Consider the following 15,993-nt stretch of genomic DNA (forward strand, 5'->3'; position numbering starts at 1 on the left):
ATCTGATACCGGCATTAAATTTCGCGCAAATTGAAATTATAAGTTGACGTCAATTTGTAACTAAAGTGACTATCAGAGGTTCAGTGGAACATCACGATGTTAACTACAAAAAGTTGATATTTGTAAGTTGGCGCAAATTTTCAGACAACTCCAGTAAATTTAAAAGAAACTTTTGTTTATTTTTCGGATACTTCCCTGTAACTTTCAGTTTTTTTCCCTTTCAAAAGCGGGTATTAATTGACATCATTTTAAGGGTTAAGTTACAGTCAAACATTGAAATATTTCGTAGCTGGCAACAACTTGACGTCAAATTTAAGGAAATTTTTTGCTGATCGAACGTGATTGTATGCAGGACTTTTGATGTCAACTTGACGTCAAATTCTAGCTATACCTTTCTGTTACATAACATTTAGTCAAAATTGCTACTATTTAACCAATTACGTCATAAATAAGTTATATTTCTATACATTTGTATACTTTTTTTGTCATAAAATAATGCACTATATTACTAGTCTATGGAAGAGTGCATGTATTTAAATCCGTCATCAAAATTTACTCCAATATGTCCATTCTTTGGTAGTATAGTGGTAAGTATCCCCGCCTGTCACGCGGGAGACCGGGGTTCGATTCCCCGCCAGAGAGACTCTATTTTTTCTTTTTTTAAAACACAATTTATAAAATTAAAATATACCAGCTAATTATGAAAATTTTTTTTTTCCTAAGTCCGACCTTTAGCGGGCTATCGGGGCTAACAAAAATTGATTTTTACACTACCTTATTACCAGTTACAACATTCTCCAGAGAGGCACAAAAATAAAAATATTTGCGAATACTTTCGAAAGATTAACAGATCACGTAGTGACTTTACTAAATTTAAAATTTGAAAAAAAAAATGGTACTCATTAATTATTATTTCAATATTGTACTGGGAATTGTATACTTTTATTGATAGTTTTGTTTCCTTGTCTATTTAAAAATTTTTTGAATTTTAATCCGGCAATTTGAAATTAAATTTCTGTATTAGAATAAGAAATACAATAAGTAGATTTCTGTATGGAATCTATATAAAAACTCAATTATTAAATTTATTAAAATAAGAAGTATATTTTTATAAGAGTATTATATATCATAGTGGACGTTAATAACAAAAAGTCAATTTTGCAATTGAAATTTAATATTATTAACATTAACGTTATAGTTATGTCTAATATATTTTTTAAAAATAAGTTTTCTCAAGTCTTTTCTTGATACACGTGTACTCATATTATCCTATCGATGAAATATGAACGTAATAGAGTCATTTTAAGGCCAGAAAATTGCTTGACCTTGACGTGTCGAGAGTAGAGCACTACCTCAAACGCTTCGCGTTATGAGAAGTGCAAAAAATGTTCACTTAGTAATTATTAAAAAATAAAACTTGTTGACAAATGTGTAAATTTTAATATTTTAGTCCTGAGAAAGTTACAAATTGTGACGAAACGTTGGCGAGAAATAAAAAAACAATTGCACATATGTGTCCTTATTTCCCGTTAATTAATTAGAGTTATACCTTTTCATTGCGGGCATAGGGATGACATTTTTTTTAAATTACAGTCGAACTCCATTAACTCAGACAGTTCGTCTACAGAGCGGAAATTTCTTGGAATTTCTGAGTTAACGGATGCCCCTTCTCTCTTAAAATGTAAACTATGACGTATGCGCACATCTGCATGAATGATGACATAAATAAACACACTTGCAAATGTATAACATCGGTTGGAGACAACGCAGTTCGTAGTAGGGGTGAAGATTGAGTGAAAGTTCCGAATTATTGGAATCCGAGTTAATGGAGTTCGACTGTAACAACTTCTACTAGTCTGCATTGCAAATATATAATAATTATTTAGAACCAACTTGAGTTTGAAAAAAGCCCAGACAATAATAACGAAGTCAATTAATGAAGATATGTTTAATTTGACAATTAAATTTTAAAGTAAGATTAAATTAAGAAAATTTCTTTACAAAAATGCTAGAAAAACGTCGATAATTTAAAGCTTTTTTTTTTAAATATATAAACTATATATTCTGACTGTTGTCTTCAGTCCTGTGTGGACGTTTGCGATGAGATTTTTTATTTTTGTGTTCTTTCCACTTACGATGATTGAGTGTTTGAAAATCGTCAACCTCAGCAATAGCTTCCAAATAATCAGCGAGCTTGAGCAGTTCCTTGTCTTTGTCTCGATTTAAGTGAGCCTGTTTGAAAGGCTTAATTCTCAATCCAGAACCAGGATTCATTATGAAATTTCTTCTGATATCGTCGAACATTATAGTATTTTTTGGCGAATATCCTGGATACTTTCCCCAAATAACCCCAAGTGGTTTCACATCAACGAGACCATATTTCGGGGTGTGGACAGTAATCATTGCAAGGTAGTCAAGATGAAAAGTTATATTGTAGTTTGGATTATCCGTTACGCCCAGAAGTTTCATTTTTTCGTTGATCCACTTCATACTTGTGGCTGACCAGATCACGATGTCGTAATGTTTGTAAGCTCTTGTGAGAAATTCATGAAGAAATGGTCGCATTAATTCAATACCACTGGACGCGACGGACCTGTGGTCGAATAATGTGTAGTCGATATCAAGAACTAATAATTTTTTATTTTCCCTTGGGGCATTCAACTCTTCTATTTTATAATTCTCAATTCTTTTCTGTATTTTAGCCAGATATACTTCTGCATTTTCAACTTCGATATCTTCAACATCCTGCTCAACATCGAGATCATTGATTACTTCAGATACATTTTCAGGAGCTCGGCTTGCTTCTGCGATATCTTCTTCTGTGGAACCCATCATCATCAGTTTGAAGCCAGGTTTAATATTCAGCATACCGATGGTCTGATCATCACCCAGTCCTTTGTCTTTAAAAAATAATAAATAAATTAGGCGTTACGAGAAAATATTAGATAATAGTTTAGAATCATAATTGCCGACATTTCTTAAGTTATAAAATGCAATTTTTAAGAACATTAATGAAATTTTTCAAATGACTTAATCTTGGGAATTTGGACAATAAGTGATGTTATGTTATAAAATTTTCAACGTTTCGCTGATTTATTTCAGTCAGTTGTAATCACACTTGATAGACAGATGTTGCTGAATTTTATTTTATCTTATTCATTTATTAATTTGAATGGTATTTGAGAGGAATCTAAGCAAGTTGTTGATATTGTAATTTGAGGAAATGTTTGAGATTATGAATATGCTGCTTTACTCTATTACATCTATGGACTTTGTAAAAACTAGACGAGGATGTTAACCATAAGATTCGTCTGATGAAGCTAGAATAAATCAACGAAACGTTGCAAATTTTATAACATCTTCACTCATATTTGAAATATTTTGATCATGGACGAGAACTTGAATATTAATTAATGAAATTAATCTTTCTAACGAAGTGCGTAGTAAAAATAACTACAGTTGTGGCATCTAATTTGTCAAATGAGACAGTCTAAGGCAGAATACAAAATTTGTATTAATTATTAAAAATTTATACGTTGTCTCATATCTGGTACATTCACACTCATAAGAAAACTGTCAAATGTCTCGTATTTTGATCATTGTAACATAATACTAATTTTTAATGATACATTACACACACACATTTATTTCAAATGTTTGCATTTTAACTTAAGAAATATGACCAGCCACAGTTCTAAACAATAACCTGTATTACCTTTACATTTTAAATTCAACAATTTTTGTCTATCAGGTCTAACTCCTGTTTCTTCATAAATTCTTGCTTTTAATAAGTGAATAGTAGTGTCATTTTGAAGATCTTTAATTTCGTACTCTTGTCCATTCCACTTAACAATAATAGTTGTCCCATTTTCCATTGTGTGTAGTTATGACTTTTTTAAATCTTAGCTTGTTTAAATAACAAATTAAAGTTGGTTAAAATGCATATGTCAGGTTACATTTACTTTATATATAAATATATACACTACATTCCGTTCGTTTTCTATCCCTTCTATAGTTATTATGAAAATGCGCATGCGTAAGTATTATTCCTAATAGCCACTTTAGCTTGAAAGTGACAGTAATTTGACAATTTAAATTACTGAAATTTGCTGCCCAAATTTGCAGACAATTTGACAGCAAAAGTTGGAAATAAAAATTTGCGGTTAATTTTTTCTCAATTTAGAGGTAACTTTTTTCACTAGAAAAAAATTCTAATAAAAGTTGCTATGATATGATACTGAAGTTAGCAGACGTCTAATAATTTTTGGATTTTTTTTAGACGATAAATAATAAAAAAATATTTGAAAAAAATGCACCCATAGTTTTTTTAATTTTCTACATGAGTATTTTTTTTGTTTTTATTTTTTTTGTAATTGATTTTGTGAAACAAAATTTGGTGAATTTTCACCAAAGAAATTACAAAAAAAAAAAAACTAAAAAAATACACATGTAGAAAATTAAAAAAACTATGGGTGCAATTTTTTGAAATATTTTTTTTTTTATTATTTATCGTCTAAAAAAAAATCCAAAAATTATTAGACATCTGCTAACTTCAGTATCATAAGTTGCTATAAAATTTGACGTAATTTTACTACCCGAGTTAGAATGCAAATTAACTTCAAAAGATGATGGTAAATTTAGCGGACATCTGACAATTTTTAAAACTTTTGAAATAATGAATTGAAATGTTTATAAAATAAAAATAAAAAAATTCATGTTTAGACAATTCAAAATTCAGTACATGTATTTTTTAAAAATTTGATTACTTTAATTAATTTTTTTATATGTCATTTAAAAATTGTGGTGTGTTTGCTACATTTACACTCATCTTCAAAAGCTGTATACAAATTGTCGTCAAAAACGGAAAGCCCCGAAGTTGACGAAAAATTCAAGGAAACATTTGCAAACTGCTATTGGGGTCAACTCGCAAGCAATTTGACGTCAAATTTCGGCCGTAGATTTCCGTTATCTTGCAGTTAAGTAACAGCATTTTAGGCTAACCAACGAAATAGATAATTGAAAGTCGAAGTCAGTTCGATTTACTAGTTCTACTGTAAAATTATTGTGAATATTTATATCAATATTTTGAATTGGATATAATTTGAATTTTTGAATATTTTCTGTGTGCATAACTTATAATATATTCATATAAATTCATAGTATTCATGAAAAATTGCTTTATTATCTACAACTCTAATCATAACCTTAATGATGCTGGGATTGAAAGTGTTGTTTAGAATACCGGTTCGATTAATTTCAAAAACTGGGTATCCCTTAACAAGTTCACTGCGAAAATTTCCTACTGTTGAGTGCCATCATCATTTAGTCAAAAATCAATTTCGTCACTTTAGTGAAGATACGACAGCTAATAAATATGAAAATGAAAATCCACCATCACGACAACAAATTGGTAAAATAGAAGGCAGACTTCTGGTTGAATTCACTTGTAAAAAATGTAATTTCCGATCATCTAAAACAATTACGAAGTTAGCTTACAAAAAAGGTGTCGTAATTATTCGGTGCGATGGCTGTCAAAACAATCATCTTATTGCTGACAACTTGGGCTGGTTTGGCACCAACGACAAACCTCAGAATATTGAGAAAATTATGGCGATGAAAGGTGAAACTGTCAGAAGAATAACGAAATATGGCAATGACACTTTGGAAGTAGTTGAGAATCAAGAAGTATTAGATACTAAGTCTGTAAATAAAGAATAACAATACTGTTGAATAAATAAAATATACATGTGATACTTTTTTGTAAATTTTTTTATCTGTAGATTTTAATTTCATAGAAATCCAGCTGAGCTTTTGTATTCTTGAGTATCAAATTATTATAAATAAACTTATGATTTTGATTTAAGCAGAATTCAAATTTTCCCGCCTTTTCCAGTTAATGACCAGCTGTCGGGTGTATTGCAGATCGGAATAATGAACCGAAAAGTGGGTGTAATTAATTACGTCTCGAATTATTTACTGTTAAATAAAATAAAAATAATGTTTGCTTCATTTTCTTAGCTGCTAATTATACGCTAAAAAGTATGAACTGGTAACTTAAAAATTACCAAGACATATTAGAAGCATGTACCTGAAGATCGGAACGTTTCTCGCGAGTCGAAAATGAAAAAAATAAAATGAAAAGTAATAATTCTAATGGACTTAGATTTCTGAAATGTTTCGCAAGTCGACCGGAAATTGTAGGACACTACTAACTACCCCTTAAGTCACCCTAAAAGTCAAATTACATAAATTATTTTGATTTTCGTTGCGAGAAAAACGTTCCGATCTTCAGGTACATTTGTACCTGAAAATTTGTAATTGTTGACAGCATAAATTCACGAAAATTCGCTGATTTTCGAGTTGAGGCGAACTTGGAGCATATTTCCAGAGAATTTAACTGGCGATAATTCTATTTTTTTTTTACAACACCGAGTGCTGGGTCTATGTTTTCGATGGGATTTCTCTGGGATTTCCAGAGAATTTAACTGGCGATAATTCTATTTTTTTTTTACAACACCGAGTGCTGGGTCTATATTTTCGATGGGATTTCTATGGGATTTCTCTGGGATTTCCAGAGAATTTAACTGGCGATAATTCTATTTTTTTTTTACAACACCGTGTGCTGGGTCTATATTTTCGATGGGATTTCTGTGGGATTTCTCTGGGATTTCCGGAGAATTTAACTGGCGATAATTCTATTTATAACTTCCCGCTAAGAAAATTGTAAATTTTCAAAAATTCGGGAAGTTATTGGTTTCGGTCCGATTTACGAAAATCGAATTTCCATCAGATGTCGACGTTTCGAGGTCCTAGGAAGCTATCCTGACTAATTTCACGATGAAGTCCGAGTGTATGTATGTGTGTACGTACGTACGTATGTATGTATGTAAATATCCATAACTCTTGAACGGGTGCTGGGTCTATCTTTTCGATGGGATTTCTATGGGATTTCTCTGGGATTTCCAGAGAATTAAACTGGCGATAATTCTATTTTTTTTTTACAACATTGAGTGCTGGGTCTATATTTTCGATGGGATTTCTATGGGATTTCTCTGGGATTTCCGGAGAATTTAACTGGCGATAATTCTATTTTTTTTTTACAACACCGAGTGCTGGGTCTATATTTTCGATGGGATTTCTATGGGATTTCTCTGGGATTTCCAGAGAATTTAACTGGTGATAATTATTTTTTTTTTTACAACACTGAGTGCTGGGTCTATATTTTCGATGGGATTTCTCTGGGATTTCCGGAGAATTTAACTGGCGATAATTCTATTTTTTTTTTTACAACACTGAGTGCTGGGTCTATATTTTCGATGGGATTTCTATGGGATTTCTCTGGGATTTCCAGAGAATTTAACTGGCGATAATTCTATTTTTTTTTACAACACCGAGTGCTGGGAATATTAATATTCGATTCGATTCGAACGATATTCGCCCACCCCTAATTTTTATTTTATTTCCAATGACGTTTAAAATAAAAATTTTCTATAGAGCTAATGATTTAGTTGAATTTACGAATCATTTTTCTCAATATAGTTGATTTGACGAAAGCAGGAGAATAAATTATTTAATTAAACCAACGATTCTCATACTCTCGGCACGAATCCCAAGCTCATTCTTTCTTCGAGACGAGTATATATGTGGCAACGTAAAGGTTCGCATTCAAAATTGTCGGAAGAGTTTAATGCAACGAGCTAGCACGTGCCAGCCACACGACTTAGCACACGTCTGGTGCTTTTAGATACACCTGAGACAGTTGGCAAGCGGGATATACAATACAATCGTAATTTTTCTTCTTTCTATCCGTGACTTTCCTAAGACAGACTTTTTCATTTCTATCAAAGACCATAAAGACATATATTTATATGCTTCCGTTAATTAATGGAAACAATATTTCCAAAAAATTAAGATCGTTTTGAAACCTCGATCTTCAAGGATTCCCAAGTCAATATATTTGTGCAAATACCAGCCTATGTTCTATTAAATTAAATTATTACCGACAATACTGAGTTAAATGATCAGGATAAATGACCCTGTCACTGGTTCAGTCAAAAAAATATTTTTCTCACCTCCGGGCGGAAAGCGTCAACTTTCGTCCCGCTGTGCAAAACGAAGTTGCCGCTTTCCGCCTCCGTCGAGGAGAAAAATAGTATACACTCCTCGGGAAGTAAATAAGAAAGCCTCAGATCACATGTTTGTTGACCTCGGCTTCGCCTCGGCCAACAATTACATGTGATCTGAGACATTTCTTACTTTACTTCCCTAGGTGTGTAAAATACTATTTTTGAATCCACAGATTACGTTACAGCAGCAAAGTAATTTTGAAATTTTTCCTCTAGCGATTTTTCTTATGATTGGGTAAGAAAAGTTGTTTGAAAAATTCTGAACAAAAAGATACTGATACTTAAAATTAGTCGAAATGGTTTTATAAAATGATAATATATTAATTTCCGGTATTATGTTATGGAAAGAAAATTCAATCTGAAATTTTACAATAAACAAAAAAAACCTTTCGTCTGTCTCGATAATTTTACCTGTTAATTTAAAGATGCGTCTTTTGGATATAAATTTGTAATAAAATTAAGGAAAAGAGACGTTAAAAAGTATCATAAACCCTAGGGCCCCATCGAAAATCCGGAGATGAAAGTCGATAGTAGTTTAATCACAAAGGTAACTGCGTTCAGCCCATTTCTTAAAACCCAACCATCAAAATATCGAGAGCCGCCCACATCCGTTTTTATCCCGTCGCTAATATTTACTTTTCTTATACTGATACAAAAGTCATTATATACCTCGATGGATGTGTTTGTATGTCATGAGTGGAAAAAAAATTTCAACCTCGATTGATTTATTGACTAGTTTCAGATAGGGCTTTTAATTTTATTATGTTACGATACAATGTAATGAGTTATTACTTTATTAAGTAATAACACATACTTATTTTTTAATGATTATTATGTACGTGTGAGCTAACACCTGAATGTTCCGATTGCGTAATTGATCATACTGTCGAAGGTTGCCGATTGCGATTTCTTCTTTAATATTTCCTATTCACGTAACAAGTCTGTAGGGCTGATAGTTGAAAAACGCCTTCAAATAATTTCTATGCGAACGCAGAGATTTTTACAATGCAACAGAGATAGATAGATAGATAGATACAAATATTTATTTGATCCTGGAGTTTTAAGCTCCTTCAGGCCATCAACAATACATAAAGTTAATACTTTACAGGTACACATTTTATACGTTGTTCGCAATAAAATTTGAAAGACCGATACTAATTAATAACACTAACATATTAAACCACAGGATTAATCGTAATTACTTTGATTGCAAGAAAAAGTTAAAACAAGCTTGTTTAAAATTTTCGAAGTTGTCAATTACTGTAATATCAGCCGGTAATGAATTCCAAATTTTTATGCCATAAATTAGGAAAGAATTTTCATAAATAGCAGAATTCTTGGTAAGCGCAGATAGTCATGTCTGACATCACCTCTCCTTAATGCAATCTGCAGAAATTCTAATTTTGATCTAAATAATTGATTATAATTTAGGTTGATTTTTTTGTAAAATAAACAAGCTATGAAATAATCTCTTCTCACATTAAGTTTTAACCAGCCTAATTCTTTATAATATGGAGTAGTGTGCTCAAATCTCGAAATTTTAAAAATATATCTAATACATAAATTTATTTTACGCTGCAATCTATTCTGTAATTTGCCTGAGATATTCGTATAAGCAGCACAGCAGTAATCGAAACATAGATATAATTCCTACTTTTTTTATCAGATATACCTTTTTTTCTAATGACGTTTAAACGTCATTAAAAAAATTCATTGAAAAGAATTGAAACTAATTTAATACTTTTGAATTCATTTTAATTCCCAAAGCATTTACCGATTAGAATGAATTGAGAAGAATTCGATGTCGTGAATTAATTTTAATTTTTTTTTTAACTATAAACGGGATCAAAAATTTAGTTTTATTTATTGACAGAAATGAATTCAGAAAAATTCAGAATTTTTAATATATTTTAATTTTTTTAATTTTCTACGAGACCGGAAATTCAAGAATTATTTAGTCATTGAAATGAATAGAGGTAAATTATTTTCATCGATGCGGAGAAAAAATCGAGGAATTGAAAATATTGAAATTAACTTTATTTTTATAATTACAGCTGACACTAAGTCGTTGCAATAATAATTTTTATAAGATTATTAGTTTCATCTATTAATAAGTCATGACTGTTAGGTCATAACATATTTTTAAAAAAGTAATATAACTGAATATACAATTGATGTAGAATAAATAAAAGTCAGTTGAAGATCTCATAAAAAACTTTACGCCGATGGTTTGCAATTTACAGCCAGCAATTCATGGTTTAAATTTTTCTTTGTCGGCGTTTCGATACTGAATACATTCTTCTTGAATCAGTACAAAAATTAGTGTCAAGAATAAGCCTAAACAAGTTTTTTAATTTGTTTTTCGAATCAAGTAACTGAAGGTAAATGAGTTATGTTTTTTTTTTTTTTTTTTTTTTTTTTTTGAGAAAATAGTAGTATATCTACTAGCAAAGTCACCAATGTGTCGCAATTCTTGGAGGGAACTTCTTCTACTAACTGCACTTCAAGGTGGTCAAAAAAATGAACGCAGCACTTATGAAGTAACTGGAAATAGATTCCAATAAGATTAAGATTCTCGACGAACCACCACAAATGATACCAATTGGTTGTTACGGTTGCCCAACAAAGGAAACTAATATTTGGATACTTAACTTTTTTGTTGGCAATATTAGAAGGCGGTTTATGGATCCTAATTAAGAATTTGGTAGCTACTCGTTATAACTCGGAGCAAAACTAAACATTGAATGATCAGCAGAATATTCTTCTTCTAATAAATAATTGAATAAATGAATAAATACAGGTGTGAGAGAAAAGCAAAAGTATAGTTACGATATAAAATACCGTTTATCGAAAACGATGGTCTATATATGTTTATAAGATTCAAGTACTTGTGGAGACCACCCAGAGAATTTGAATCAGTATCAAATATCTAAAGGGATTTTAGAGTCTTTTGGAATTTAGTTGACACCTGTAAGCTGCAGGTGATTTATTTTCTTACACCCGAGTAGACATCGGTTAGAGATCATAGTCTTACGACCGCATCATTTTAACAACCTATGTTTCTTTCATTTAATGACACTATCTCTTATCTCAAAAAAACTAGATACAAAAAAAGGTTCGTATAATCATTTTTAACTGATGGCATATGAAATTGTTGGCAATGATTTTTCGGATCAAAGAATTACCGATCAAAACTTCAATGATACGATGTAAAAACAAGTCTTACATCTAATAAAGTCTGTAATGTATAAGATAATTCTCAAAATGAAATTATTGCAACATCAAATTTATTACAAAAAAAAGTACGAGGGAATTTGTCATTTTCAGGAGAGCGTTGATACAAAAAAAGATACGATATGAATTTAGAAAAGTTAATACCGGAAATGGTCCGTAAAATTTTATAAATTATGTATACAAAAAGTGGGTAAGTGTACGCACATTTGCCCTAAATGACTCTGCAGTGAAATTAGTAGTCGATTAACTGGGGATGATTGCTCTCTTCTAATTTTGTTACAGTCTTTCTGTAATGCTAAAAAAAAGGATATAGTCAAAACCTGAGAAAAAAAAAATAAAAAACGCTTGACCCTGCGGGCCAGCCCGAAAAAGTCGAACTATTTTTGAGCCCCTTGCACTTTTGAAATTTTTTCGTAAACGATATCTCAAGGAATGATCCGATTTCGTTGGTCTAGTAAGTCCTTAAAAAGTGCCGACAATGCTTTAGATAGGAAATATATAACACTAGTGTAAAACTCTTATATCTATACAGCAATTAATAAAAAAAGGGAAGTATAGAAAATTTTATTTAAATAACCATTTGCAAATATTATCCCGAAAAATATTTTTTTCACGATTCTCAAAACTAAGACCACACAACGAGCTCATCATTTTATTTAAATCCATAAACTGGACGGACAGCGATCGACAACACTATATTCAATTTCAATATTGAATATTAAGCAGTGATCATTATAAAATGGACGAATTTAAAGAGTTGTTTAAAGAGTTTTTTTGAAACTCCAACCCTGTAGATACATGTCTGCTGCTTTTTTTTTTATTTGATCACTATTACGAATCCACTTTCAACTCAAAGGTTACTGCAAAGATTCAAAGTAGTTTATGCTAATATATACTAATCTCAACTTTATGCATGGCTCATCAAAATTACTGAATGGGAACAGCTTGAAAAAGTATTTTTATTAAGTACAATACTTCTTTTTTATTATGTATATGTTTAAAAATGACTATTTTTCATTTTATAAGTTATTAAAACGCTTATTTTGCGTCGTATTTTTATAATTTTTCCTTAGTTTCAATTTGAAATCATAAAAATTGAGCAGACTCAATATATCGTTAGTCATAAAAAATATAAAGAATGTCTTCATCGCCAAATTCAAATTTTAGAAAAGTTACTTACCTTCAATAATTTTTTTTTTCGACGTTTTTATTTACTAAGTGTACTGCAAGTCACTTTTTTTCATTTTGATCGGACATAAAAAATTCTATTATATTTATTGGCGAATTCTTCTCTATATTCTAGTGTATTGATTTGAATTGATACGGTCTTCGACAGTCAATACGATACTGTCTAAAATTGAATGAGTGAAAATTAGTGAACATTCACCAATTTAGAGTGATAGTCATGGCAAATAGAAATCGACTAAATGAATCTTAGAAACTGAACCAATATCATCTCAGTATCTTCAAAGTTTATCGACTCTATTTGTATTTAGAAAATCTGAATAAATATATAGGTCTATTGTAAAGAGCCTAAGGCCTTGTATTCCCAAATGACAGAGATATAGCGTAGGACAAGAGAGAAAAAAGTCGTAGAACGAGAGATTGGATTACAAGTTTGACTGGACCACCTTCGCGCCCACCGTAAACTTTATCTTACCTGTTTTTGCTAATTGAACGAGAAAAGATGTAACTGGACCTTATTTTCATGGGGTATTTGTGAGACTTTTTGGCCATTTAATACATCGTTTTTTTACTCTTATATTGTTATACTTATCACACACTTACAAATTTTTTTAAGCATACACCAGGGCAAAAGAGTATGTATAAGCATTGAAAATAAATGAATGGAGAAAAACCAGCTTCAGCATAAAATTCACTTTCAATATTGTTCTTTCATTAATAAATTTGCTGTTAAACTTTCATTTTCAATGCATACAAAAAAATTACTGTACAGTTTTTCAATAAATCAACAATTTTCATATATTTATTACAATTTCTTTTTTGATAACATTTCGATAGTATACATTTTTTTGGAATTTATATTTGCTTCGATTTTTGATCAAATTTAATTTGGCGGTTAATAGAAATCTCTAATGTTGGTAACATTAAAAGAACAGTACATTACACAGGGTTCACTTTTAACATATTAAAAATGGACTGAATAAATTATTACAAGTACGTTTACTTAGTCGAATGACTTTTAATAAAAGTAATTATATTGATTTGGAGATTAGACTAATCATGAGCCAAAACACTACCAAGTATCGTGATTTACTTTCAAATTTTCCAATGAGCTCATTATCGTATAATCACAGCACAGTAATATCATGCGTAAAAAAAATTATGAACATCGTGTACATACAGATATTCAATGGCTAATATATCTTATGTTAATAAGCATCATATTTTTTCATATGATTTTGAAACTGCGATATTTGAGAAAGTGATTATTAGACGTGTGGTAATTCATTATATGATATTTTGGCATGTGATATTTTTTTATAAGAAGTTTTGTCGTGTGATATTATGACTGATATTTAGACATGCAACCATCGAAATATGAACAAATTTTACGGTACTTAAATAATAAACTACGAATTCAGAATAAAATACTTCTAAACAAGACTGAAAAAATAAAAAGGTATAAGGATGATCATTTTTTAGTCACGCCAATGTTCAAATAGATATAATTATAAGATTTCGAGCATCGAAAAAATAAAAAAAGCAAGTCTGGATGCGGGCGCCTGGGCCACCTGTTGTAAGATCGTTTCGTAGGGTGAGAAGTTTAAAATCGGTGGGGGCTAGTCGTCTTCTGCTATTGGTCGTGAGGCACGTGCGATACGGACCTTCTTCGCTTCTCAAACACATAAATCCCAAAACTCTAGACTTAGCTACCTCAGAGTCTTCTCATAGCTCGAATGAGATTTTATTTTCATACTAATCGCAAAAAAGTTTAAACGTCAAATATTTCTCTAAAAATTCACACGGGGTTTAAAAATCTTAAGATATTCAAAATAAAAGTTCAAATGTTGTGAAAATTTTTAAGTTTTGAATGTTACCATTTTTTGCGTAAATACAATGTTTCACTATGGTTATATGTTTGCATCACAAGAAAAAAATACACCAACATACTTTGAATTATCAGACTATTCTCATCTCAAAGAAAAAAGTATTCTGTTGCCACCAGTGAGTTCAGTGCTTACAGTTCAATCTCGTTGTATTATTTATGATAATAGTAGTGACGGTTGGAATACGCCGAGTTCTCCAGCAAGTTTAAGGTCAATTAGTCCTTCAACAATGGCCTCAGTAACATCGAAAGATCATTCTACTTTAGTAACTAACAGTAGTAATCACTATTACTCACAGTTGAAAAAAAACCAAAGTGTCCCTTGTGAGTTAGATGAATCAAAAAGATCAAGTTATCTCAAAATTCATGTGCAAATGAGTAGGTTTGACGAAGACCGCGAAGGAGGAAACCAAGGAAACCAAAGTGAAGAAAAATTAAGTCACGACAGTATCGGGAGCTCTGGTTCGCTTTCTGATCATATTGATATGGAACTCGAGAGTGATGGAAATTCAAGTGATGTAGAAGAGGCTAGCAAACGTGGTAAATATGTGAATTCAACGATAGTAAAAAAACGAAGACTTGCCGCGAATGCTCGCGAACGAAGACGAATGCAGAATCTTAACAAAGCTTTTGATAGGCTTAGAGCGTATTTGCCATCTTTGGGTAACGATAGACAATTGTCAAAATATGAAACACTTCAAATGGCGCAATCATACATTACTGCTCTCTATGATCTACTCCAGTGAATTTAATGATTATAAAAATAATTTATTAGTGTAAATAAAAAACTTTTTTTCGATTGAACTTTACTATTTATGGAAAGAGTGAAAAAAATCACGGAGAGTTTTTCTTTCTTCTTGCAGACAATCATAATTTGTTTTAATTATCAGTTTAATAAACTATGATATCAATAATTGTCTATATGTAATACTATTGGACTTTAAAATAGTTGATGTTTTTTGAAATTAATTGATCTCAGACTGAAATGCATTGTGATTATTTTTAATGACTTACTATTTTAGAAAATAAACATCTAAAAAATGTTCGATTATTATTTATTTAGGGCTTATTCAAACCACTCACTTGTTATGAATATTAATAACTAAGAATATTTTTTTTAGAATATTATCTGTGTTTGATAAAAATTATTTTAGTGAATGCTTACTATCAGAAGAAAGTAAACCAAAAAAATAAACTTTTTTGTTAAAGTATATGATTTTTTGAGTTGATTATTAATACTAGTGTCATTAAAAAATGCAAACCGCACAAACAAAAATTTGGACATTACTATAGTAAGAAAAATGTTTTCTGTATGATAACTACAAAGGCTTACATTAGATAAAATTTACTGATACTTTAAAAAAGAAATTGTCCTTTTTTTGTAAACAAATTATTTAGTGTAATGAACTGTTGAATAATATATTAAGTATACTGATACTAAAGTATTTAAAAAATGACAATGTACCTTACGTTTATTTTTTATTTTTCAATTCAGGCCTTTCCATGATTTAAAAAATTTTTTGTGAGTCCATACGCCACTTATTGATCTTATCTTCAAGTTAA

General features: G+C 30.6%; 3 protein-coding genes and 1 non-coding gene across 5 annotated transcripts; 3 read left to right on the forward strand and 1 right to left on the reverse strand.

Annotated features, from left to right (window-relative positions):
* The first annotated feature begins 570 nt into the window (after positions 1 to 570).
* On the forward strand, positions 571 to 642 carry Trnad-guc (transfer RNA aspartic acid (anticodon GUC)). The gene has a single exon. It is a non-coding gene; the product is annotated as a tRNA-Asp (tRNA).
* Positions 643 to 1,417: 775 nt separating this feature from the next.
* Positions 1,418 to 3,989, reverse strand: LOC130673744 (ubiquitin-like domain-containing CTD phosphatase 1). Of its 2 annotated transcripts, none has more exons than XM_057478926.1 (2): positions 3,722 to 3,989; positions 1,418 to 2,900 (listed from the first exon to the last, which is right to left on the reverse strand). In XM_057478926.1, the coding sequence occupies exons 1-2, from the start codon at positions 3,873 to 3,875 to the stop codon at positions 2,056 to 2,058; spliced, it is 999 nt and encodes a 332-aa protein (XP_057334909.1). In that variant the 5' UTR covers positions 3,876 to 3,989; the 3' UTR covers positions 1,418 to 2,055. The 2 variants fall into 2 exon arrangements, with proteins under 2 accessions (XP_057334909.1, XP_057334900.1); XM_057478917.1 differs by having other exon boundaries at positions 3,716 to 3,988.
* Positions 3,990 to 4,990: 1,001 nt separating this feature from the next.
* Positions 4,991 to 5,858, forward strand: LOC130666859 (DNL-type zinc finger protein-like). The gene has a single exon (XM_057468175.1). It carries the CDS (start codon positions 5,209 to 5,211, stop codon positions 5,716 to 5,718), a length of 510 nt encoding a protein of 169 aa, XP_057324158.1. The 5' UTR covers positions 4,991 to 5,208; the 3' UTR covers positions 5,719 to 5,858.
* Positions 5,859 to 13,738: 7,880 nt separating this feature from the next.
* Positions 13,739 to 15,500, forward strand: LOC130666111 (protein atonal-like). Its single transcript, XM_057466826.1, has one exon. It carries the CDS (start codon positions 14,442 to 14,444, stop codon positions 15,174 to 15,176), a length of 735 nt encoding a protein of 244 aa, XP_057322809.1. The 5' UTR covers positions 13,739 to 14,441; the 3' UTR covers positions 15,177 to 15,500.
* Positions 15,501 to 15,993: the final 493 nt, after the last annotated feature.

Source organism: Microplitis mediator, chromosome 1 (genome assembly GCF_029852145.1).
Source record: "Microplitis mediator isolate UGA2020A chromosome 1, iyMicMedi2.1, whole genome shotgun sequence".
NCBI classification, from domain to species: Eukaryota; Metazoa; Arthropoda; class Insecta; order Hymenoptera; family Braconidae; genus Microplitis; species Microplitis mediator.